Raw genomic sequence first — 26,292 nt, 5'->3', positions numbered from 1 at the left:
TTCGAATGCCTATTAGGCGTTGGCTTGATATGAAAGGGTATTTTATTTTAGTAGAGTAGATGTAAGAAAAGACCAGAGGTGTATAAAGTAGCGTTACTTGTACATACTATATCATTGTGATAAATATATAACATATTATATACAGTTTATGCTCGTTTTATTCTAGCATAGAGTAACTTATACTAGAGCGGTACTGTCATAGTAAATTTTGTAACCCCAGTAAATTCACTGCCATCTGTCGACACACTTTAAAACTAAAAATGAATATTTATAAAAATACGATAGAATGTATTTAAATATAGATAAATGATTTTTTTTATTTGCATTAATTATTTTTATGATTTTGACCCATGTTCTTTCACTGATATGCGTTAAAATTGTTAAATAACAAACGAAACCGTCAACGCCATCTATACGACTGTAGGCCAAAACTAGTAGCGCCCTCTGAACGAGAATAAAATTTTCTTGATTTTCGAGGCACGTTTTTTCCTTAGACTGTTTCGATACAGTCTCTTATGAAGTTCTTTGGGGTAAGCTGGAAACGTGCACTAGTACACCGAGGGACGTGGTTGACCTACTCCGATATTGGTATGGCCATCAAACCAACCTAGTGAAATGGGCGGGTGCGCAGTCGGACGTGTACAGGTTGAAGAGTGGTGTACGGCAGGGTGGGCTTACCTCGCCCAGGCTGTTTAACCTGTACATGGACGAACTGATCGCTGGGCTCAGTAGCACTGGTATCGGATGCTCGATTGGCGGTACTATGGTCAACAATATCAGTTATGCTGATGATATGGTGCTGCTGTGCCCATCGATCAGTGCGCTTGTCAAGCTGCTGAAGATATGTGAGGAGTATGCCAGGACACATGGAATGGACTAAGGTACAACACCAGCAAGAGTGAGCTTTTAGTTTTTAAAGCAGGAAGTTAGTCCCTAGACATGTTACCAGATGTCTTCCTATGCGGGACTCCACTCACGAAGACTACTCGGTTCAATTACCTTGGTCACTGGGTCACCGATAACCTCAAGGACGACATGGACATGGAAAGGGAGCGCAGAGCATTGACCGTTCGCTGTAATATGTTAGCCCGTAGGTTTGCACGGTGTAATGGGGATGTCAAAACTACATTATTTAAGTCGTTTTGTCAAACCTTTTACACGTGCAGCCTGTGGACTGACTATACTAAGAAAACATTTAATGCTCTGCGTGTCCAGTATAACAACGGATTCAGGTTACTGTTGGGGCTACCACGCTTTTGTAGCGCATCAGGTATGTTCGCCGAGACACGCATGGACAGCTTTATATCAATAATACGCAAGAGAACCGCTTCCCTGATGCGCCGCGTGCAGGAGAGTACCAACAGTCTCCTGAATCTGGTGTCACAGTGCCCGACTAGTGCAGTCTGGCGGCACTGGAATTCCATTCATATGGAGTCAAGAGGTACTGTATATAACATATTTTAAGTAGTCTGTAAGTTGCTAACGTATAAAATAAGTTTTTTTTTGTTACTAACATTTCTATGGACTAATTACTTATGTCTGATACAAAATAAATTGAATTGAATTGAATTGTATCCATCTATTACGGAGTTATATCTATCTTTGATTCTAGTGAATGCGTTTTAAATATTTTTTTCACATCACCAATTCGAAAAAGTGGCACTTTTCTTCCCTACTAGGAGGGATCAAAGTGGCAATTTTCTTCCCTACTAGGAGGGATCAAAGCAACGCTTTTCTGTTCTAGGACACTATTAAAAAAAATTGCACATTATTTTTTATCTTAAATAATATTTTTAAACATCATAATTACCTCATAGGTGATGTGAAAAGCAGTATGTGTCACATGGTAGCAAAATTATTTCCATCTTGGGCGTAACACACTTGAATCCCTCACTACGCTCAGGATTCAATGTACGCCCTCTTATGACACAATCTACTATTTAACAAGCAGAAACGTCTGCGAACGATGCTATTAAGATTAGAATAAATTAAGGTGTAAAATTACTGCCTTGGGTGAGACTTGAACTCACGGCCTCTGGATCGATACTCCAGCGCAGATACTCAGTTGGCAGAGCACTGTCAACTGAGTTCAAGTCTCACCCAAGGCAGTAATTTTTCCACTAAATTTATACAAAGGGGTCATCCATTAATTACATCACACTGCGATTCTACCCTCAGCAAATATATACCCTATTACATATTCCTTATATGTCTTTTCAACCTTTTGCAAGGAGGAAAATGGGGACTACGTTAACTCAACAATGAAACAAAATAATAAAACTGAGTGCATTTATTGAATATCTTACACCACTCGCGACAACTAGCGATATCTAATTATCTATAAACAAACTTAAATCAAACATCGAGTTAATTAACTCTCATAATTGCATTTTACAGGCGTAATAAAAAAACTGTTATTATGAAGTCTAATTACGTTAAATAGGGAATAGTACGCGAAATTCTGCGTAAGTGGCGCCACTACCACAATTAGAGGGTCTATCGCGAAAAAAATAATCGAAATTTCGTTATATGGATGGTATAGAAAGGATGCCAATCTCTTATGGCAGAATTGTTGCAAAAGTGACCGCTTTCAGCTTTAAATAATAGTTCCTAATCTCTCCGGTGGCGCTAGTTAGGCTCTGGGACATGAGTATAACATGAACCATATAAGGCAACAAATAACGTTGGTTGTTTTTGGTAGTATTTCGGTGTACGGTGGCGCCGCCTAATTACTGTTTTTTGATGGACACTTTTCATACATAGAGATTTGGCTCCTTTATATAGTCTCCATGTTTCGTTATCTAACTTGTCTGTCACTTGCATATTCGAGCGATAAAGAGAAAGATAGCGAAATTTCAGATTCGCGTTTCCCGGTATTAGGTCCTCTGTAAACAAACCGCCTTGATGCATCAATGTCACATTTTATTATCTCTGAAAACTTGTCAAAAACCTGTTAAAGGTACAGTATGTATAAGTTACTCTATGGTTTACTAAAAAGGCTAGTGCTGCACTCTGGTGACTAGTAGTAGTCTGTAGCTCCCTAAAGACTGGCTTACTCTGAAGAAACGGACCCTTTTCAAGATTTTTCAGAACCTGATGTTACGTACCTGAAACCGATAACCATATTATCACCGCTTACAAGGTTTACCTCAAAATTAGATCTTGTTTTTATATTGTCTTCGGTTACCGCGATAGTTACTCATGAAATAAAACTAGTCACCCGTTGACCACGAACGCTGTAAAGGGTTCGAAACGTCGGGATGTATTATAAATTCAATATACGCGATATAATCCGTTTTCATAGTTTTATTTCATAGATCTTGTTTTATTAATATTTGATTTCAGAATGGCGGCTATTACCTAAGTGTTCTGTATCTGTCTACAAGTATAGTTTGTCAAAGGACTGTCTCATTTCAAACATAGAGGTAATCATACCATCTTCGTCTTACACTAGTACTAGCACCAAAAAAAAGGATGAGTATAGTTTCTTGGTTCTTATTTACTGACAATTTGGTTTGACCAACTATAAAATTTTTATAAAGAATAAAATGATATGGGACTTTAATAGTACAGTCGCCATCAGATATATCGGAGCGGACGTGGTGTTCACAATATCTGAACATGCACTCTAGCGCCGTGACAATAGAGGCGTGCTCAGATATTTATGAGCGCCTTGGCCGCTCCGATATATTTGATGGCGACTGTACAGTCAAGGGCATAAATATATATACATTCCCAAAGTTTCAAAAATATGTGTACGCTCTTACACCTTAGACAATAAAGTCGTGTACACATATTTTTGAGTCATTCGTCTGGATCGATATTTTTGCCTTCGACTGTACATTGTGTATTAAGGGCGGTAAATAAGAATTTACGAGTGTGAATAGAAAGCCGAAGGCGAGTGCTTAAATAACACGAGAGACACAAAAAAAGGGAAAAAATAAAACGTAGGCCTAATTTCGGACGTACTTTACAGCCCTAGGTAAAAATTTAAATTTTCGGACCGCATCGCCTAGCAAGTGTTATGAAATAGTACATTACGATACAAGTGCAAAAAGTAAGAAATTCGCAATGAGTGGCGATAAATTGAAACACGACCGAAGGGTAGTGTTTTATTTTAACTCGTGTGAGTTGCGAATTACCTTTTCGCACGTGTATTATACAACGTTTTACAGTACATATGCCATCCTATCTTATTTCTCACGTAATTTTGAATAAAACATACTATTAATTCAACTATTAAAAATGTTTCATGACATTTACAATTATTACGCATTTCATTTCATAAAATTTTAATATCGTTAAACTTAGTGTTTCCTCAAAGTATTGAAATAAAAACAATTACTTATCAACAAAGTAGTAAAGCAGAGACGCTACCCACATAGATTTCCGTATATTGACCCGCCTGTTGCTATCTCTATCGCACGCGCATAATTATATAGCTGTCCCGCCCATGATGCCGGTTGTCAATGTCACTGTGCGTTGACAGCAAGATTATGGATGGTATAGAAAGGATGCCAATCTCTTATGGCAGAATTGTTGCAAAAGTGACCGCTTTCAGCTTTAAATAATAGTTCCTAATCTCTGCGGTGGCGCTAGTTAGGCTCTGGGACATGAGTATAACATGAACCATATAAGGCAACAAATAACCCGACCAAATTACGTAGGTTGTTTTTGGTAGTATTTCGGTGTATGGTGGCGCCGCCTAATTACTGTTTTTTGATGGACACTTTTCATACATAGAGATTTGGCTCCTTTATATAGTCTCCATGAGCAAGATAATAATGCGAGTGCGATAGAGATAGCAACAGGCGGGTCATTGTACGAAAATCTATATGGAACGAGTCTCTTCTTTAACCTTTTCGACGCCGTGTCAAACACAAAAGCAGTCATTCAGACGCCACGTCACCGAAGTGTCAAAACTGAAAATGAACTTTATGCACATGCATTTAGGTCTATGTTGCTCTGTGGTCTATGACCGATTGGTCTTTGGCGTTGAACCTACAGTGCGTATATATCGGTCATTGGCGTCCAAAAGGTTAAAGAAAAATTCAAAATTATTTAAAATTTTAAAATACAATTTGCGCTCTAAAACTCGCTCTTCTGGTCATTTTTTTCTTAAAAAAAGGATTTATCGGTGAAGGTGTCGACACTTTTAAATTCGTCTTAGACGGCCTTTTAGAGCTATCAAAAGGAATATTTGGACTTTCCCTTATACTCTTATAATAGTCCATCGTTCCTTGCATTGAGTTGTTTTTCAACACAAATTTCACCTTTTTTGGCGTAGACAAATTTAAACTAGAATATATGCGCGTGCGATAGAGATAGCAACAGGCGGGTCATTGTACGAAAATCTATATGGAACGAGTCTCTTCTTTAACAATAATACTTCTTTAACCTTTTCGACGCCGTCACGAACACAAAAGCAGTCATTCAGACGCCACGTCACCGAAGTGTCAAAACTGAAAATGAACTTTATGCACGTGCATTTAGGTCTATGTTGCTCTGTGGTCTATGACCGACCTACAGTGCGTATATATCGGTCATTGGCGTCCAAAAGGTTAGAGAAATATTAAAATTTTACTAGGTGAAATATTAAAAATTATTCTAAATTTTAAAATACAATTTGCGCTCCAAAACTCGCTCTTCTGGTCATTTTTTTCTTAAAAAAAGGATTTATCGGTGAAGGTGTCGACACTTTTAAATTCGTCTTAGACGGCCTTTTAGAGCTATCAAAAGGAATATTTGGACTTTCCCTTATACTCTTATAATAGTCCATCGTTCCTTGCATCGAGTTGTTTTTTAACACAAATTTCACCTTTTTTGGCGTAGACAAATTTAAACTAGAATATATGCGCGTGCGATAGAGATAGCAACAGGCGGGTCATTGTACGAAAATCTATATGGAACGAGTCTCTTCTTTAACAAACAATAATACTTCTTTAACCTTTTCGACGCCGTGTCAAACACAAAAGCAGTCATTCAGACGCCACGTCACCGAAGTGTCAAAACTGAAAATGAACTTTATGCACATGCATTTAGGTCTATGTTGCTCTGTGGTCTATGACCGATTGGTCTTTGGCGTTGAACCTACAGTGCGTATATATCGGTCATTGCCGTCCAAAAGGTTAGAGAAATATTAAAAATTATTCTAAATTTTAAAATACAATTTGCGCTCCAAAACTCGCTCTTCTGGTCATTTTTTTCTTAAAAAAAGGATTTATTGGTGAAGGTGTCGACACTTTTAAATTCGTCTTAGATGGCCTTTTAGAGCTATCAAAAGGAATATTTGGACTTTCCCTTATACTCTTATAATAGTCCATCGTTCCTTGCATTGAGTTGTTTTTTAACACAAATTTCACCTTTTTTGGCGTAGACAAATTTAAACTAGAATATATGCGCGTGCGATAGAGATAGCAACAGGCGGGTCATTGTACGAAAATCTATATGGAACGAGTCTCTTCTTTAACAATAATACTTCTTTAACCTTTTCGACGCCGTGTCAAACACAAAAGCAGTCATTCAGACGCCACGTCACCGAAGTGTCAAAACTGAAAATGAACTTTATGCACATGCATTTAGGTCTATGTTGCTCTGTGGTCTATGACCGATTGGTCTTTGGCGTTGAACCTACAGTGCGTATATATCGGTCATTGGCGTCCAAAAGGTTAAAGAAAAATTCAAAATTATTTAAAATTTTAAAATACAATTTGCGCTCTAAAACTCGCTCTTCTAGTCATTTTTTTCTTAAAAAAAGGATTTATCGGTGAAGGTGTCGACACTTTTAAATTCGTCTTAGACGGCCTTTTAGAGCTATCAAAAGGAATATTTGGACTTTCCCTTATACTCTTATAATAGTCCATCGTTCCTTGCATCGAGTTGTTTTTTAACACAAATTTCACCTTTTTTGGCGTAGACAAATTTAAACTAGTATTCTTATCATGCTTTTGAAATTTCTTGACTTTATTAACTAGTAACTTAGCTTCGCTATCATTAGCGCCTTTCTTAGTTTTATATTTTTTACTTAATTTAGTTTCTTTTTTAACAGCAATTTCTTTAACATTAACATTTTTAACTCTAGCTTTAACTATGTTAACACTATTTTTCACTTTAACTTCATTTGTTGCTTTAACACTGGTTTTCACTTCCTTAACATTATTCTTAGCATCCTTAAAGTTATTTTTAACTTTCTTAACACAATTTTTAACACTCTTAACATCATTTTTCACTAGTTTAACATTATTTTTAACTTTGTCGTTTACCTTATCATTTTTCTGTTTCTTGGCATTGATTCTCACTTTTTTCTCTCGAATCTCCGTGTTTTCTAGTTTGTTGAGTTTCTGTTTCTTGATTTTAGGTCCCGTCTCGTTCTCCTTGTGGGCCCGTTTCCTTTTTGTCTTATTTTTAATAACTTCCCCCGTCTCTTCTACTTGCCAATCGCCGTTCTGAAATAAGCATTTATAAGCAACATAGAGGTACAATAATATAGAGATGAAGGGGGGGGGGGGGGTCCGAACGAAATACTCTTTTTTGATTGAACTTTCAGTAGGAGTAGCAGAGAAAGCGCTATTATTGTTTGTCCTTGTCATAGTCTCACTTTTCCTTTCAGCCTACTTCTAAAAAGTCCAATGACGTAGACGTTTTCTGTTGCCCACCGTTATTATGGTAGGTAACAATGAACCCGACCAAATTTTTGGTACGTTGTCAGGAGTTGTAAAACGTGTTTTTAATTTTGTCACATTGCGTATGTTCTGTCCCTCACTGGCGCACGCGCATGGCAACATCTATATAAAAACCGGCCAAGTGCGAGTCGGACTCGCGCACCGCGAGTTCCGTACTTTTTAGTATTTGTTGTTATAGCGGCAAAAGAAATACATCATCTGTGAAAATTTCAACTGTCTAGCTATCACAGTTCATGAGATACAGCCTGGTGACAGACGGACGGACAGCGGAGTCTTAGTAATAGGGTACCTACAGTACACATGGTGCTACTTTCTCGCACTAGTGCGTAAAGTGTACTTTTTGTGCATATGTCGAAAGTTTAAAGGGCCATATGTATTGGAAAACGTTGTTCGATACACGTGCGAATGGGTAATTCGCAACTCGTCGTTTCGAATTTCCTCTTTTCCGCACTTGTATCAAAAATAACTATTTTGAGAATATGCATCACTGCCACAGCCTGAAATATTTTATTTATTGTTAGTTTTAAATCTCTTACATAATAACTTTTTGATAAATGACAAGGCTCTCTCAGATTAGTCTCCAAACCTAAAATATTAATGATAGTATGATCTCTAAAGGTACAGGGTCAAGGAGGGAACAGTGGCTCGGAAAAAATTGCCGGGAACAGTGGCTCCCTCAACCTCATTCCAACACGAGAGAGGCTATTAGCTTCCCTACTACAGCAGAAACATTCAGTAATCGAACAAATTAAACGGGGTTGGCAACTGTCAAAGGTTTGCAGAGTTGGCGCCATCATAGCTTGCCCCTTTTTCTATGAGATTTGGCTTAAAGGGCTGGCATCCACGGCATTAAAAAAAAAACAAAAATTTGACACAATTCTAGGGATTGACAGGGCAAGCTAAGCTGGCGCCATCTGCTAATTATTTCGACCGGCCAACCCCATTGGACGAGCAATGGTTAATAGGGTTTCGTACCCAAAGGGTAAAAACGGGACCTGTCTGTCACCAGGCTGTATCTCATGAACCGTGATAGCTAGACAGTTGAAATTTTCACAGATGATGTATTTCTGTTACCGCTATAACAACACGTGAGGGTGCCACAGTGTACAGTATTTGGGCGACTGAGCCACTGTTTGCGTTGAGCCACTGTTCCCGCCTTGACCATACTTACGGAGGTGTTGGGTTTTTGTTTGTTTGTCTGTACATCCTCGACGATGGACAGTCCGGCGCGGGACTTGGCCAGCAGCCGCTTGCGGTGCTTCCTGCTCAGACCTGCGACAAGATACAGTTTTTAATACAAAGGCTCAGGGGCATAGACATAGTATAGTTATAGACATGAAACAGAGCGACCAGGGGTAAGAGAAAGACATATTCATGTATTGACAGGTTAATGTATCGCAGCATAATCCTTTTTCTCTTTCACTCTTATAAATTTCGGTATTTCGCCATCGCCTCCTACCTATGCTGTGAACTGTGAAAAAAACCCGGTTGGTGATAAGGACAAAGCATGGCACTATTTTCTCTTTCCTCTTATAGGAATCGCAATAAGACTATCTTTCTCTATCAAACAGTGTCAGCCTCTATGGGTCTATGGGTCATAAACCACCTATGCCACCATTATGTCCTATGCCACCTCTATGGGCACGAACGGTGCGAATCCAATCGAAATTTCGCTATCTGCCTCTTGAGGTGTGCGTAGTAATATAGTAGTAGTAGTAGAGAGCCATTTATTTCAATAAATATTACACTAATATTGTCTTCGGTTACCGCGATAGTTACTCATGAAATAAAACTATGAAAACGGATTATATCGCGTATACGCTGTAAAGGGTTAGAAACGTCGGGATGTATTATAAATTCAATATACGCGATATAATCCGTTTTCATAGTTTTATTTCATAAATATTACACTAGTTTACAAAACATGCAGTGGTTTTTGTAAACCGTTAAACGCAAGTTTGGCGAAACTTGTATAAGTTTAAAATGTGTTATACTTTTTTGAAAAAAAATTAAAAAAAAAAAAAAAATAGATTTATAGGTAGTATTAATAATATATTCATAATTTATGCAGTTTAAATTTATACAATTATAAAGATAAGTACTAAATTTCGTTTTAAAATTATTGTTCCATGCATTTTTATGATTTAATTCTATAAGTAATTTAATAATTATTGTATTTATTTATTTTATAAATATTTATTGAGATGTCCATTTGTGGACATAGGCCTCCTCCATCGTGTGCCATGTACACACAACTACACCCACCCACCCACACACACACACACACACACACACACACACACACACACACACACACACACACACACACACACACACATACACATACACATGTAATGTAGATAAAATTGTATTAGCTTAAGTTTTCTTTCTGCTTTTGTTAAACTAAAAACTACTTGTTGCTACGGAGGAGCGGGGCTTCCTGATACAGGTATAATATACTTAAAAGGAAGTCCCAACCTACTACCTTGTGATGTAACTTTTTATTAATGAAATAAAATATTTTCATTTTAATTTCTGTCTGCGGCAATTCTCGTCCAGGCTACGCCAGCCACGGCCTCGATGTCGTCCCGCCAGCGTGCAGCGTGCAGCGTGCAGCGTGCAGCGTGCAGCGTGCAGCGTGCAGCGTGCAGCGTGCAGCGTGCAGCGTGCAGCGTGCAGCGTGCAGCGTGCAGCGGCGCCACGGCCACGGGCGACCCCGTGATCTCTCACCGTCGCGCGGGTACCAATGTAGCGTTTGTTCGCTCCAGCGGCCGTCTTTTGTTCGTGCTATGTGCCCGGCCCATCTCCATTTTAGTCGGCAAATTAGTTCGGCGGCATCAGTAATTTTGGTCTTCTTACGGATGTCGACGCTCTTTATTTTATCCAATAATTTGATGCCAAGCATGCTGCGTTCTGCGGTTCTTTGGAATACCCGTACTTTACTTATTAGTCCATTAGTTATGGCCCAGGTCTGACATCCGTAAATAAGAGTTGGAGTGACGACTGAATCCATCGCTTTCTTTTTTAGTTTGATGTCAAAATTTGACTTGAATATGTGTTTTAATAACCAGTAAGGGCTCCATGCTTTCTTTATGCGTTTCTCAATTTCGTCCAATTTACGTTTTCTTAACGATATCTTTTGGCCAAGGTATAAATAGTCTTCGGCGTAGGCAATATTTTTCGACTGTATAGATACCGATATTAGTTCACTGTTTGTCATTTAAGATGGCGTAGTAATATAAGATATAGATATAAGTTGTCGATGTACGTTGAATTAGTTACATTATAGTAAGCACGTGAATGAATGAATGAATTTTTTAGTGTCAATTCTCCTCAGAGTCCCATACTTACCACACTCTTTATAGCTCGAATATGCAAGAGTGACAGAGATATATTTATGTAAAAAAATCAAAAATTTTCGTTGGTAAACTTCGAAAATAAGCGGGGGGAATGGTATTATTTTTCACATTTTCCTTCATAAGTCAATTTTTTTTCACAATGAAAACAAATAAAAAAAATTGTTTAGGTATGTTCAATTCGAGCTCTTTCAAATGATATCATAATTAATAAAAATAAAATTAAAAAAATAGCGAAATTTCGATTTTCCGGTTTCGCGATAGACCCTCAGATTGCAGTAGTGGCGCCACCTACGCAGAGTTTCACGTAATATTCCCTATTGTCAGAGAAATCACATTTTAAGTTTTGTCCTTATTCACCACGGTTGGCGATATATTATAAGTACCTACCTCTTAAAGCCAATTCGTCTCCGTTGGCAACAAGTTTCTTCTCAAGAGCCCGCAGAGCCTTGGCCGCCTTGGTGGGCTTTATAGACGGACCCACGTCTATGGTGGGGGAGGGGGAGGGGGGCGCGTACGGGTGCGTGCCCGATGAGAACTGTTCCAATCTGAAAATTTGTTTTAAGTTAATAGAAAAGTTCATAAAAAGGCATTGTGACATTTTCAATCAAAAGGGTACTTATTGTCGCTTGTCAGTAACGCGCTATTTCCATATAGCTTCAATTAGAAATCAACCTTATCGACAACCGACAATGTGGTACCTTTTGGTTGAAAACCTCACATTTTAGGATTTTATAAGCACACAAAATTATTTATTTAGATTATTTAAAGATTATTATTATATATATTAAATAAGATTATTTATTTAGTTGTGATAATATATATATGTATATATATATTTATAGATATATATTTGTGTTTATATGGATATGTATTGTGTATGTATGTTTATTTTATATCCTAGATTACAGGTTTTAATTATTTACGTTTGTAATAATTGAACCATAATTTACTTTCTGTTCATAGTGTTCGTTTGTCTATCTTTATCTGTTTATTGTTTCATTCTCAATTGCTCAAAGGTTGACTGGAAGAGATCCCTTATAGGGATAAGTCCGCCTTTGTACATTGTATATATTTATGTTCTTTTATTGTGTTTGTAATCTGTCTTATGTACAATAAAGTGTTTACATACATACATACAAAATAGTAGAAATTAAATAAAATGGAACTAAAAAATTTCATACTAAATTGTTGCCATGTTTAAGCATTTTCCGTTAAAAATGTGACAGTGACAGCCTTCATTTATTTTCTACAATTTCCTATCGGACTATACACAAGTCCTTTAGACAGTCTATACCCACTTTTTTTAAGATTAGATTTTTTCTAACCTTAGTAATTGACTTTTTCTTTCGAAATGCTAGAGTTCCCATGATATCTAATATTGTTGTACAATCCATACTAATATTCATAAATGCGAAAGTCTGTCTGTCTGTTTTTCTGTCTGTGTGTTCTCTCTTCACGCTTAAACCGCTGAATCGATTTAGATGAAATTTGGCATAGAGATAGGATGAATCTCTGAGGACATAGGATAGTTTTTATCCCGAAAATCATCCCTTAAGAAAGTGAAAAGCGGGGTGGAATTGAGATAATTAATGAAGTGCCTGCTAATTTGTGTGCATAATATGCTCAAATTGAATTATTGCTATATGAATTTTTCCAGGCGCTATATTTACTTTAGCCGCTGTTACTGAGTCCACGCAGACGAAGTCGCGGGCAAAAGCTAGTAATATGTAAACGACACTATAATTTACTGCAAAGTTAAAGCCTTACCAGTAATATATGATCATTGTCAAGAGGGCGCTGTTCATTCTCATGTATGGGGTGACAATTCAGTATAGTATGAAAATAGTTATTTTTGATACAAGTGCGAAAAAGAGGAAATTCGAAACTAGTGGCGATAAATTAAAACACGACCGCAGGGAGTGTTTTAAATCGACACGAGTTGTGAATTACCTATTCGCACGTGTATCGAACAACGTTTTACAGTACATATGGCCCTTTAAACTTTCGACATATGCACAAAAAGTGCACTTTACGCACTAGTGCGAGAAAGTAGCACCATATGTACTGTAAAATTAGTTCCAGTGAAATTCCGCAACATGGCGCGTGATCATATATTCCTGGTCAGGCTTTACTCAGATTCAATTTTGGATGAAAAAATACATTTTTTTTAATAAAATTTCTAATTTGAAAAACAAAACGGAGTAGGTATAGAGATACTTGCAATTCTATACAGCGTCTTGCCCTCCGGTTGCCGGCGCCCTTAGCGTGTGCTAAATGCAGTCTGAGCGCGGCGAGGAGTTCCGCGGCGGGCACGGGCAGCGCGCGCAGCACCACGTGCACGCGGCCCGCGCGGGGGTCCAGGACTCTACACAAAAATATATATTCAAAAAACCGGACAAGTGCGAGTCGGACTCGCACAGGAAGGGTTCCGTACCATTACGCAAAAAACGGCAAAAAAATCATGTTGTATGGGAACCCCACTTAAATATTTATTTTCTTCTGTTTTTAGTATTTGTTGTTATAGCGGCAACAGAAATACATCATCTGTGAAAATTTCAACTGTCTAGCTATCACGGTTCATGAGATACAGCCTGATGATAAACGGACGGACGGACAGCGGAGTGCCTTTGCTTTGCTTTGGTGGGGAGCGGACCTTTGGGTACGGAACCCTAAAAATGCTGGAAAAGTTTTGTTTAAAACTCGTGCTAATATTGATACCCGACCGTGCGAAAGATTCCGAAATTGAACTGCAAACATAGCGAGTGATTAAAAAAATTGAATCTTGAGCGTTGCGAGGGTTTCAAGGCCCGGGGATGCTTTGCTACCGAAACAAACACAAAAAAATTCCCCACATCGATGTGAGGAAAATAAGGTCCCTTTGTTTGACATAATTATTGAAAGTCATAATGTAATGATTGTCATATAATCAATAGTCATAATTTTGAAACCGTTAACTTTTCAGGATTTTCCTCAGGTTATCCTATAGATAGGTTAGGTTAGATTTGTTTTATGACAATCCTGAAAAGTTACGCATTCCTGAGAAAAACCAAATTATGACTAACGAAAATGTGGACAAACAATACATTATGACTCAAAACTATATGGGAAACAATAAAGACCCGAGGAAAATACTAGTTGTAAAACATATACACACAACACACACATTCACAATTCAGCCTTGACCAATCTAACACAATCCTAAAAGGAAAATTAGAATATTTACCCATTAGTCGTCACTTCTTCATCATCATCTCCGTTATCTTCATCTGCAATATCTTCTTCATCTGAATCCTGTTCATCATCATCATCATCTTCGTCAGCGTCCTCTGCGTCCTAAAAAAAAGATATTTACACAATTAATCTCAATACGCAATCGATTATTCGTAGCATCTCCGAATAATTGTAAGGTTAAAAAGGGTAAGAGAAATATTGGAACAAAATAACATTTGTAGGGTATCCTCATACTCCAGAGTTGGATCCGGAGTCCGGACAGCCGCTGGCGAGGCTGCGGCAGAGCTCCAGTGTTCCTGTGGCCTCGCCTTATAGCCCTGAGACAGCCAAGAGGGGTTTTAGTGGGTAAACCGTTTGTCCCATGAGCCTATACGGGACACACATAACCATCCCAGGCCCTTCCCCGCGCCTGGGTGGTAAGCGAAAAGCATTTTCCCCGCTTAAAAAAAGGGTATCCTCATACTGTTAGTGTGTGACCTGGTATCTCACCTCTGGGTCTCCGTGTTTGAGCAGCTCAAGCGATGCATATAGATAGCCCACGGACGCTGTTCACTACGTGTGAGTGACCGTATGAATGACCATTCACAAGAACGTGAGTGACCTGTCGTGTAAATGTGCGTTACCCTATGAGTGACCGAAGCAGCTAGGTGGATGATTGTTAATGTCGATAGTTATCGGTGAGTGACCTGGTATCTCACCACTGAGTCTCCGTGTTTGAGAAGCCCAGTCACCCTCCTCGAAGTGATGCATATAGATAGCCCACGGACGCTGTTACCTCAGTACGTGTAAGTAACCGTATGAACGACCACACACAAGAACGTGAGTGACCTGTCGTGTAAATGTGCATTACTCTGTGAGTGACCGAAGCAGCTAGGTGGATGATTGTTAATGTCGATGGTTATCGGTGAGTGACCTGGTATCTTACCTCTGGGTCTCCGCGTTTGAGCAGCTCAAGTACCCTCCTCGAAGCGATACATATAGATAGCCCACGGACGCTGTTACCTCAGTACGTGTGAGTGACCGTATGAATGACCATTCACAAAAACATGAGTGACCTGTCGTGTAAATGTGCGTTACCCTCTGAGTGATCGAAGCACCTAAATGGGAGATTGTTAATGTCGATGGTTATTGGTGAGTGACCTGCTATCTTACCTCTGGGTCTCCGTGTTTGAGCGGCTCAGTCACCCTCCTCGAAGCGATGCATATAGATAGCCCACGGACGCTGTTACCTCAGTACGTGTAAGTAACCGTATGAACGACCACACACAAGAACGTGAGTGACCTGTCGTGTAAATGTGCGTTACTCTGTGAGTGACCGAAGCAGCTAAGTGGATGATTGTTAATGTCGATGGTTATCGGTGAGTGACCTGCTATCTTACCTCTGGGTCTCCGTGTTTGAGCAGCTCAAGATGCATATAGATAGCCCACGGACGATGTTACCTCAGTACTTGTGAATGACCGTATGAACGACCATTCACAATAACGTGAGTGACCTGTCGTGTAAATGTGCGTTACCCTATGAGTGACCGAAGCAGCACGGTGGATGATTGTTAATGTCGATGGTTATCGGTGAGTGACCTGCTATCTCACCTCTGGGTCTCCGTGTTTGAGCAGCTCAGTCACCCTCCTCGAAGCGATACATATAGATAGCCCACGGACGATGTTACCTCAGTACGTGTGAGTGACCGTATGAATGACCATTCCCAAGAACATGAGTGACCTCTGATTGTTAATGTCGATGGTTATCGGTGAGTGACTGATAGTGAGTGACCTAGTATCTCACCTCTGGGTCTCCGTGTTTGAGCAACTCAGTCAGTACCCTCCTCGAAGCGATGCATATGGCTGTGGCAGACCCTTGGCTCAGGTACGCTATGAACGGCCGAAGTAGGATAACCAGGGACTCCGGGGATATTTCTCCAGATGACACCTAGTCAACAAAAAAAAAATATTAACCTCGTAAGAAAAGAAAGTAAAAGATAGAAAGAAAGAAAATAGAAAGAAAGAAAAAGAAAGAAAGAAAGCCATAGAAAGTTTTTCAATTTTTAATTCAAAACTTATTATATAAGTAAATTCAAACGAATTTCGTTTGTTTTACAACGCAGTGAAACAAAAGAAATGTTACTTTATTTGTTTCATGAAAGGTTCAAATTAGATTGCAACGAATATGTACATTTTAATGCACATTTAGACTCACGAGGTAAAATAAAGCTATTTCCATGTTTATTGTACAAAACAATTGTACAAAAAAACCGGCCACAAGAAGCCCTCTCAGTTGATATATCTCACGCACGTCTCACGATATATTTTTATTTTTTTTATTTTGTCCCCCAAAAAAAGGCTGCCGTAAGTTTTAATAATATGTGCCATTCTCAATCAAAAGGGTACTTATTGTCGGTTGTCAATAAGGCGCTATTTCCATATAGCTTCAATTTGAAATCAACCTTATTGAAAGCGACTATGTGGTACCTTTTGGTTGAGAATGGCACAAATAATAATAAATTTCATTTATTTAAGACCAACTAAGGATCAATCTCGTCACGTCACTTAAATCTACCAAATTTCAACTCAATCGGTCCAGTTAGTTTCGGAGGAAATGGGGTTGGCCGGTCGAAGTGTTTAGCAGATGGCACCAGCATAGCTTGCCCTGTCAATCCCTAGAATTGTGTCATGCCCTGGATGCCAGCCCTTTAAGCCAAATCTCATAGAAAAAGGGGCAAGCTATGATGGCGCCATCTCTGCAAACCTTTGACAGTTGCCAACCCCAATGGCTGTGACAGACGTGTAGACACATAGACACACGAGTGATCCTATGAAAGGGTTCCATTTTCTTCCGTTTGAAGTACGGAACCCTAAAAATGTATAAATAATCAGAACGGGTTATTAATTGTGACGTTTTCAAGTAAAAAGGTACCACATTGTCGCTTACCATAAGGACGAAATTTGCTAGTACCAATAACCTGTCAGGGCGTCGTTATGGCAAGCGACACAGTGGTACCTTTTGCTTGAAGACGACACACACAATTAATGAAATAAGAGCTTCTTAGAGGTAAGTGTTAAAGTAATCCTACCTTGGAGATCTCTTCCAGATAACAATCAGCGATGTGTATGACCAGCGAGTTGGCGTTGCGCGCGTACAGGGGCGTTTTCAACGCCAGCAATCCTGGAAATAATGCGTTCAAGCACAGAATAAATAATAGTACTAGGTACAAAAAATTAACTCTCTAAAAAAAAGGGGCCAATTACGACAGATATGACCGCTAGGTGGCGCAAACGCGAACAGGCGTCCGTTCCGTAGCGGTGCGCGGCAATCACTATGGCTAGACACCAGAATTGGGGGCGGCCGCATGTACTTGTAGCGGCGCGACGAAATCGAGGAGTGAGTCACACCTGGTTCAAGTTAGATTAAAACACAGGTCATCTTCATCTTGTGGTTTAAGAACTACAAAATGGAGAACAAACACACTTCTATATGCACACTAGTGACCTGCCCCGGCTTCGCACGGGTTTCACAAAACCTTAGCAAAAAATAACACCTAAGCCTTCTTCCCAGCATTCCCAAACTATTCTATAGGCTTCTATTACTCACCATCCTTGCCAGAGAGCATGTTGGCGAACTGGTTGCAGGCGTCCTCACTCCAACCACTGCGGTGCACACAGCGCAGGGCGCCGCGGAGGTAGCGACGAACCAACTGAAAATACGTAAGTACTAAACACTTATAGAGCATTGACATCACAGATATAGTGTCCGAACCCCGACCAAACGTCGAGGTTGACCGTCGCTCTTTACAGTCCACGCGAGTCAGTTGTTGCAGCCGGACGTCCGTGAAAACTTAAAAAATGCTTCGTTGCGTGACAATTAACTGCAACAGCCCAAAAATAGCGAGCATCCGAAGGCAAGGACATATTACCTATCACAGTTAAGTAATTTTAAAATTATATTATGCGTAAATTTTGTATGAAAAAGTCGGCACGCTTGGTTTCAATACAAATCGTGATATTTGCGTCATCCAGCGTATATATTAAATCTGTGATTGACATCCTAGCCTACCTATAAGGCAATTTCGAGAAAATGGGAATAAAATCTTTGGACAATTTTATTTATTTATTTAAGCCTTTATTTTTCCTTAAATAGTTTTACATGATAAAAAAAAAAGTTTTCTAATATTATTGTTTTCCATTTTTACTATTTTAAGGACCCCTGTTGGGTATAGGCCTCCTCCATATCTTTCCACCTTTCTCGGTCTTTTGCCTTGATTAGCCAATTTTCTCCGGCTCTGGCTATAATATCCTTGGACCACCTTGTTATGGGTTTTCCCGCCTTCCTTTTGCCGTGGGGTCCTGGCCACTTTGTGACTTTGTTGGTCCCACTGTCATCTGTCAATCTTCCTATGTGGCCGGCCCATCTCCATTTCTGTTTTAGCCAGGGACCGGCCCGCTATCCCTTATCGGGGTTTTATAAGGGTATTGCATAAGGCTTAAGTCACCATACCCTTTTCCAGACGAAACCCTTTGTTTTGCTTTTAAAAACCCTTATATAAAACTACCACATTTGAGTAATCGGTAGCCCAATACCCTTACAAAACCCTTATCATCCGCTCACCAACACCTTGCATATTGCTTATAAGGGTTAGCCTTATAAAGGGCTTCCATTTTAGTATATAAGCGTGCTAATTTAAGTCGTCTACCTTGTTCATAAAGCACACATTACTTCGAATCCGAGCGATCGTCGGCGGCGACGGCGGCGTTCTTTGACTAGGCACGTATTTTCTTTCCTTTTCATACACTACCGTAGATATATACTAATCCTGTCTCTTTCACGCAAAGGGAAACCTTTATAAAAAGCGCTTAAAGATAAGGGTAACCCTTATTAAGGGCTAGCCTTATTTTTGGTTAGCTTTTCGGTAAGGGTTAGTCAAAGGTAAGGGTATGAATGGGCTTGCAGTTCAAAAGGGAAAGTCTTTCAGTGTGTTAGCCGTGTTTAAGTGTCGCCCATTGAAAGGGTTTTATCGCGGAAAGGGTTGTCCGGTCCCTGGTTTTAGCACAAACTCGAGGGCATCTCTGATGTTTGTTTTGGATCGTATGTCTTTGCTGTTAACCTTGTCCTTTAGTTTTATACTGAGAATGCTCCTTTCCATTTGGACAAAACCTAATATTAACTTTAAAACTGCAATATTACGTTAACACATACGTATAGTACGCATTATCTCAAATGATTTTTTCGCTTAAACCCTAAGCTGTTAAACAAACAGCATTGTTTCTTTTGTGCGCTGCGGTGGCTACCTCATTTCTCATCAGTGAAAAGGATCACGCCTGTTTAAAAGGCAATTTTATTTTTTATTTTTTTTAACGTACAGTTTGGGCGAAAAAATCATTTGAGATAATTCATACTATACTAACTACTAAGTGGCCTCTACATTTCAATACTTGTACAAGGGTTCCAATTATGCTTTAAAAAGTGGGTCTCTCCACAGCATGATAAATTAGTTTAATTTTTTTTTATACTACGTCAGTGGCAAACAAGCATACGACCCGCCTGATGTTAAGCAGTCTCCATAGCCTATGTACGCCTGCAACTCCAGAGGAGTTATATGCGCGTTGCCGACCCTAACACTCCTCTCCCTCGAGCTCTGGCAACCTTACTCACCGGCAGGAACACAACACTATTAGTAGGGTCTAGTGATATTTGACTGCGGTTTTCTGTAAGGTGGAGGTACCTCCCCAGTTGGGCTCTGCTCTACATCTGGAATGACATCCGCTGTCCTGTGCCCTACCACAAAGCGAGATGTCATTCACAGTGCCCATACCTCTCTTTTGGACGTAGTTTAAGGACATACCCGGGTCACATTTCTACTCTTTTTTGCCAGACTGAAGGTACTCACCATAAGAAATTTATCGATCCTGTGTTGATCTATCCCAAACCACTCCGTGGCCAACATCTTGAAGCCTGCCTTGGCAAGCAGCATGGCGTTGGAGAGCTGCTCCGTCGGAAACAGATCCAGGATGGCAGCGATGCTTTCGCAGAGGTCTTCCTGTGTGGTGATATGTAACGTTTTACAACCTTGTAAGGCCTAATGTACAGACAAATTTAATGAAATGTGATAAAACAAATAGCAGCGTAGGGGGTCATCCATTAATTTTACATCACACGTTTAGGGCAGGAGGGGGTCAAGAAAATGCGACATGTTGTGACAGGGGGAGGGGGGAGTCACAAACTTTGTGATGTCACATTAATTTATTTAAACTATTTTATTCGCTGTACAGTTAAATAACAAGTTTTTGGAACGATAATCGTTTTTAATCGTTTAATTTTGTTTCCTAATCTGTTTTGGGTCATAAAACTACTAATATTTCTTTTGTCAAAAAAATTTTGATAAAATATTAATAATACTTAATTCGATTTGCCGATTTCATTGAAAAAAATGTGACGACACACCAGGGGGGGTGGGGTTTGCCAAATGTGACCAATTGTAACGAGGGGGAGGGGTCAAAAAACCTCGAAATTCGTGTGACGTAATTAATGGATGAATCCTAGGTAAGAAGGTAAAATAGAACTAAATAAATATACAAAAACCTGGTTTTACAGTAAGCTCAAGTAGGCGGGGATTATGGGTATTACACAACAATAATACTTAAATAAATAGTAAACATCCATAAGTCATGTAAAAGACAGGATAGATGGCGCTTTCTGGAAATACTAGATTAGCCTGACATGTTTATAATTAGTTAAAGTATACATAGATTACATACAACGAGCACGTTCGCGGTAGCCTCGGAGTACGTGATATCGCCGATAAGCTACAAGAGAGTCGACTGAGATGGTTTGGACACGTGAAAAGAAGACCTCCTGATTACATCGGGAATGTTGCTATGGATCTGAACATTGCTGGGTCCAGAGGAAGAGGAAGACCGAAGATGAGATGGGCAGATACCAGGGCAAAAGACATGAGGGCCTGCGACACTACAGCAAAGCCTTCGACAGCATCAGCCATAACTCAATCTGGAATGCACTGAAAATGTCAGGAGTAGAAGAGAAATACATAAATATCATCAAACACATATACTCACATAGCACAAGCAGAGTTAAACTGGAAACAAGAGGAGATCATATTAAAATTGAAAGAGGAGTGAGGCAAGGCAAATAACAATATTGTAATACTAGGGGATCTCAATTTAAATAGTGCTACTTTGAATGTAAATAATTATTTTAACTATTTTTTGACATTTTGTAACTTATCTGAGTATAATGACATAGTTAATGGTAAGGGAAGTAAGTTGGACGTAGTACTAGTTTCGGAATGTGTAGGAGCTGTGAGTGTTTGCGCAGCATCTGAAGGCTTAGTAGAGCATGCTGATGTTTACCATCCCCCACTTGAAATCGTTGTCACCCCGGCGCAACCCGGAAGGGCTACCGTGGTCGAGCCAAGTAACATCAACCCGATCACAGACTGGAATTTTGCAAAGGCCGACTTTCCCATGTTGTACGACCGAGTCACCAAGGTTGATTGGAGTGCCGTGCTGGCTGAAAAATGCGTAGACGGGGCGGTTGAGCGTTTGTATGCTTTATTGTACAACTGTTTCGATGCATGCGTTCCCAAAAAGAGTCGTAGTAGGAAAACTACCAGAGTATATCCAACCTGGTTCTCCGCAGACATAATCAAGGACTTAAAGAGGAAAGGTGATTTGCACAAGCAGTGGAAAGTCACCGGTGACTCGTACGTATATAGTCTGTATAGTGAACTTAGGGCTGATATAAAAAGAAGAGTTTCCGCAGCGTATGATGCCTATATTCATGATATTCAGCGACGCCTAAAAACGAACCCTAAATCCTTTTGGCAACATGTGTCGAACCTACGTAACAAAGGCGGATTTGAGTCCAGTATTATTTGCGGGGACCGGATGTTTAGTGGGCCAGCAGCGGCGGGGGCCTTTGCGGACTACTTCAGTAGTGTATTCCTCTCATGCGAGCCAAAGCTAAGCGCCGTATTAGCAGGAGCCACTGGCAGCGATCGTCTCATAAGCATTTCTGGGTTTTCTGAGTGTGAGGTGGGACTCGGAGTTGATAAACTAAAACCGAAGTGTGCGCTTGGACCGGACAATGTGCCCGCGTTCATAATTAAGGCCTTTAAATCTCAACTTTTGGGTCCTCTAGCCCATGTATTCAATCTGGCGCTCAAGTCTGGTACCTATCCTCATAGTTGGAAAACTTCGAGAGTGACACCAATCCTAAAGTCGGGTGAAAAGTCGCGAGCCGAAAATTACCGTCCTATCGCCATCCTGAGCTCATTTGCTAAGGTATTCGAAAGTGTTTTGCACTCTAAACTGTACACTTTAGTGGATCCTTATTTAAGTGATGCGCAGCATGGGTTCAGGAAAGGCCGCTCTGTTAACACTAACCTTCTCTCGCTCGTAAACCACGTCTCGAATAAACTGGACAAAGGATGCCAAGTTGATGTTGCATACCTTGATTTCAGGAAAGCGTTTGACCAGGTTGACAACGATATCCTTTTAGAGAAGCTGTCCGCGATAGGTTTTGACCCAACACTCCTTGAATTGTTTGCCAGCTACTTGAAGGATCGTAAACAATTCGTTCGGCTTGGTTGCTTTGACTCCGATCCGTACCCAACGAGATCTGGTGTTAGTCAGGGATCCTTGCTAGGGCCCTTTCTCTTTTCTATTATGGTGAATGATCTCTCGAGCTGTCTGGTTGCTGGTAAACTTCTAATATATGCTGACGACATAAAAGTCGTGGTGGATATCAAAACCCCATCAGATTGCCAAAACATGCAGCGTAACCTGGATGCGATATATCGATGGAGTGTTAAAAACCGCCTTTCCCTTAATGTGGCCAAGTGCCATGTCATGAGTTTCACCCGGGCTAGGCAAGGAATTTTCTCGAACTACCTCATTGATTGCGAGTCTCTATCCCGCACTCATTCTATGAAGGACCTGGGGATGCTCTTTGATCCAGGTCTTACATTTCATGACCATGTACAGTCGCTGGTTAAAGAAGGGTTTAAACGCTTGGGGTTTGTTACACGTATCTGCAAAGACTTTACGCATGTAGGTGTCTTTAAAGTTCTATACTCTGCTCTGGTGCGATCCAAACTGGAAGCAAGCTCGTGCGTGTGGAGTCCATACGAGACAACCTACATGTTAATGCTAGAGAAGGTTCAGAAATGTTTTCTGCGTACTCTCTTCAAGAAACTGTACGGGTACTATCCTTTCATGTATCCGACAGCTTACTTGCAGGGCACGCTTGGATACAACGCACTAGCAACGCGCAGACTGTTCGACCAGCTGATAACCGTGCTTCGTATCCTGCGTGGTCGCCTGGATTGCCCGGAGTTAGTTGGCGAGGCATGTCGACTATTTGTCCCGGACAAGCGTTCGCGGTTTCGTGCTAACCGGGTGCGTCTCTTCGCGGTCCCTCCCGCCCGCACGGTCTCGCGGCGCAACTCGCCCGTTTGCCGAGCGATGAACACGCTCAATAAGCTCGGTGCTGTGCAACACTCCTGCGATCTGTTTGCGGACGGCTGGAAGGTTATTGAGAGGGATTGTTTAAAAATATGCGAGTCACTGACCTAATTATTGAATGATTTAATGTATCTTTGACATGATCTTTATGTACTCAGTCCATAAATTTATTATTATTGTTTATCTTATTTTACTATTATTATTATTTATAATCGAACCTAGATATAGAAATGTAATGACTTAGGCTAGTACTGTAAAATTGCATTTTGTTTTAAATAAATTAAATTAAAATTAAATAAATTAAATTAAAATTAAAGGCGACCCTCTGTCGCCTAAGCTTTTCATTGCCGTACTAGATAATATTTTTAAAAACTTAAACTGGACTGGATATGGTATCAACATTGAAGGATGTCACCTAACGCATCTGCGGTTTGCAGACGACATAATCATATTTGCGGAAAATGCCAAACAACTAGAGAATATGCTATGCACACTAGAAAAAGAAAGCAATAAAGTAGGCCTACAAATGAACAGAAGCAAAACGAAGGTAATGACTAACAGCCCAAACATTCCCATCAATGTCAATGGAAACACTATTGAGTATGTAAAGAAATACATATACCTGGGCAAGCAAATTTCCTTTTCACGGACTAATAACGAGGAAGAGGTAGATAGAAGGAAGAATATTACATGGCGAAAGTTCTGGTCATTCAAAGAAATTCTGAAAGGAAAATATAGTATGAAGATAAAAAGGATAGTAATGGACACATGCCTTTCGCCCAGTTTACTATATGGATGCCAAACGTGGACTTATACTAACAAAATCAAACAAAAAATAAATACTACACAACGAGCTATGGAAAGAAGCATACTGAGAATTAACAAAATGCATAAAATTAGAAACGAAACTATAAGAAGCAAAACAAACGTAAAGGATGCGCTCACACAAGCTCTAAAGCTCAAGTGGCAATGGGCAGGACACATCTCAAGGTGTACAGATAACAGATGGACAACATTAACAACAAAATGGAAAGGACCATTACCAGCGAAGAGGAAAACTGGAAGACCTGTCAAACGGTGGACCGATGACATAGTAGAGGTTGCCGGGAAAGACTGGATGTACAATGCCAAACATAGATATTTATGGAAGAAATGGGAGGAGGCCTTTACCCAAACGGGATCCATACCCCAAGAAAGAAGAAAAAATAACAGAAACAACAACAGCATAAAAACATATTTTAACCAAATTTAAAAATAATGGAAAAGAGTATGGAAACAAAGAGGCTATAATAATAATAATAATACATAATAAGTCATGTAAAAGACAGGATAGATGGCGCTTTCTGGAAATACTAGATTAGCCTGACATGTTTATAATTAGTTAAAGTATACATAGATTACATACAACGAGCACGTTCGCGGTAGCCTCGGAGTACGTGATATCGCCGATAAGCTACAAGAGAGTCGACTGAGATGGTTTGGACACGTGAAAAGAAGACCTCCTGATTACATCGGGAATGTTGCTATGGATCTGAACATTGCTGGGTCCAGAGGAAGAGGAAGACCGAAGATGAGATGGGCAGATACCAGGGCAAAAGACATGAGGGCCTGCGACGCTTCAGTAGACGACACGTCTGATCGTGCGAAGTGGAGAGAAAAGCAGACCCCACAATCAGATGGGAATAATAATTGCTAAGGAGAGAGAGAGATAGAGATACATAGATTACATACATAGATATTGTCACTAACATAGGTTAAGATTTAATAGAATAAGTTACTAATATATTATGGAAATTGAATTTCTGAAATAAATAATTATTTAATTTTAAAGAATACCTGAACCAGAGGTTTGTCTGACATCCATACAGCGTAGAACAGACCTTTCCACACTCTTGTGAAGTCATCTTCTTTAAATTCTGGAAAACGAAAAACATTTCACATTTTGGTTTCCATATTTCAAACTACAAACATTTATTTATTTAACACATCGATTTATTCCAAATAACATAAACATTAAGACTTGGCATCTATTAATAATTGTCCATAAAAGATAGTCTGAACTTTACCTAATTTAAAACGTGAAATTCAATGCGTCTTTTATTTTGTTTTTGAGGTTATATTACCCCGTGTCAAACTATGACTTCAAATCGCCTAAAAAATCAATTTGATCTCAAAAAAATCTTAACAAACATACCGTAATTCTTCTCAAAACAATTAACAAGCCATTTTTTCAACGCTCTAAGCACTCGGTCACGCGTTTTCTTCTCGTTTCCAGAAAGTAATCTGGCAAATTTGATTTCTTGCGCGATTACAAGCACTTGCTGTTTTTTGGTTTTGTCTATAGGTTTTTTCTTGATTTTCCGCTTTTTCTCGTTACTATTATCGGTGACTTTCATTTTTATTGATAAATCTGTTCAATTATTTTGGTCAGACGCGTGCGAATCTCGAAATTAGCTGAGTGCGTCGTGGTTTATTTCGTGACATTGACAGATGAATAATGTTGCCAGTTGCGATTCAAAAACTAATGAGGTTCGGCCAACGGTTGT

At 39.7% G+C, this 26,292-nt stretch overlaps 1 protein-coding gene across 2 annotated transcripts; it reads right to left on the bottom strand.

Annotated features, from left to right (window-relative positions):
• Positions 1 to 2,275: 2,275 nt before the first annotated feature.
• LOC134753646 (ribosomal RNA processing protein 1 homolog) lies at positions 2,276 to 26,246 on the bottom strand. Of its 2 annotated transcripts, XM_063689585.1 has the most exons (12): positions 25,941 to 26,246; positions 25,583 to 25,662; positions 20,152 to 20,301; positions 17,859 to 17,961; positions 17,341 to 17,432; positions 16,056 to 16,199; positions 14,265 to 14,374; positions 13,263 to 13,406; positions 11,429 to 11,586; positions 8,854 to 8,954; positions 7,263 to 7,445; positions 2,276 to 3,107 (listed from the first exon to the last, which is right to left on the bottom strand). In XM_063689585.1, exons 1-12 carry the CDS (start codon positions 26,140 to 26,142, stop codon positions 3,087 to 3,089), a joined length of 1,488 nt encoding a protein of 495 aa, XP_063545655.1. In that variant the 5' UTR covers positions 26,143 to 26,246; the 3' UTR covers positions 2,276 to 3,086. The 2 variants fall into 2 exon arrangements, with proteins under 2 accessions (XP_063545655.1, XP_063545654.1); XM_063689584.1 differs by having other exon boundaries at positions 2,276 to 7,445.
• Between the last annotated feature and the right edge of the window lie 46 nt (positions 26,247 to 26,292).

The sequence above is a fragment of the Cydia strobilella genome, chromosome 27 (genome assembly GCF_947568885.1).
Source record: "Cydia strobilella chromosome 27, ilCydStro3.1, whole genome shotgun sequence".
Lineage (NCBI taxonomy): Eukaryota > Metazoa > Arthropoda > Insecta > Lepidoptera > Tortricidae > Cydia > Cydia strobilella.
The sequence above is the reverse complement of the archived record's forward strand: the minus strand, read 5'-3'. Positions and strand labels throughout refer to the sequence as shown.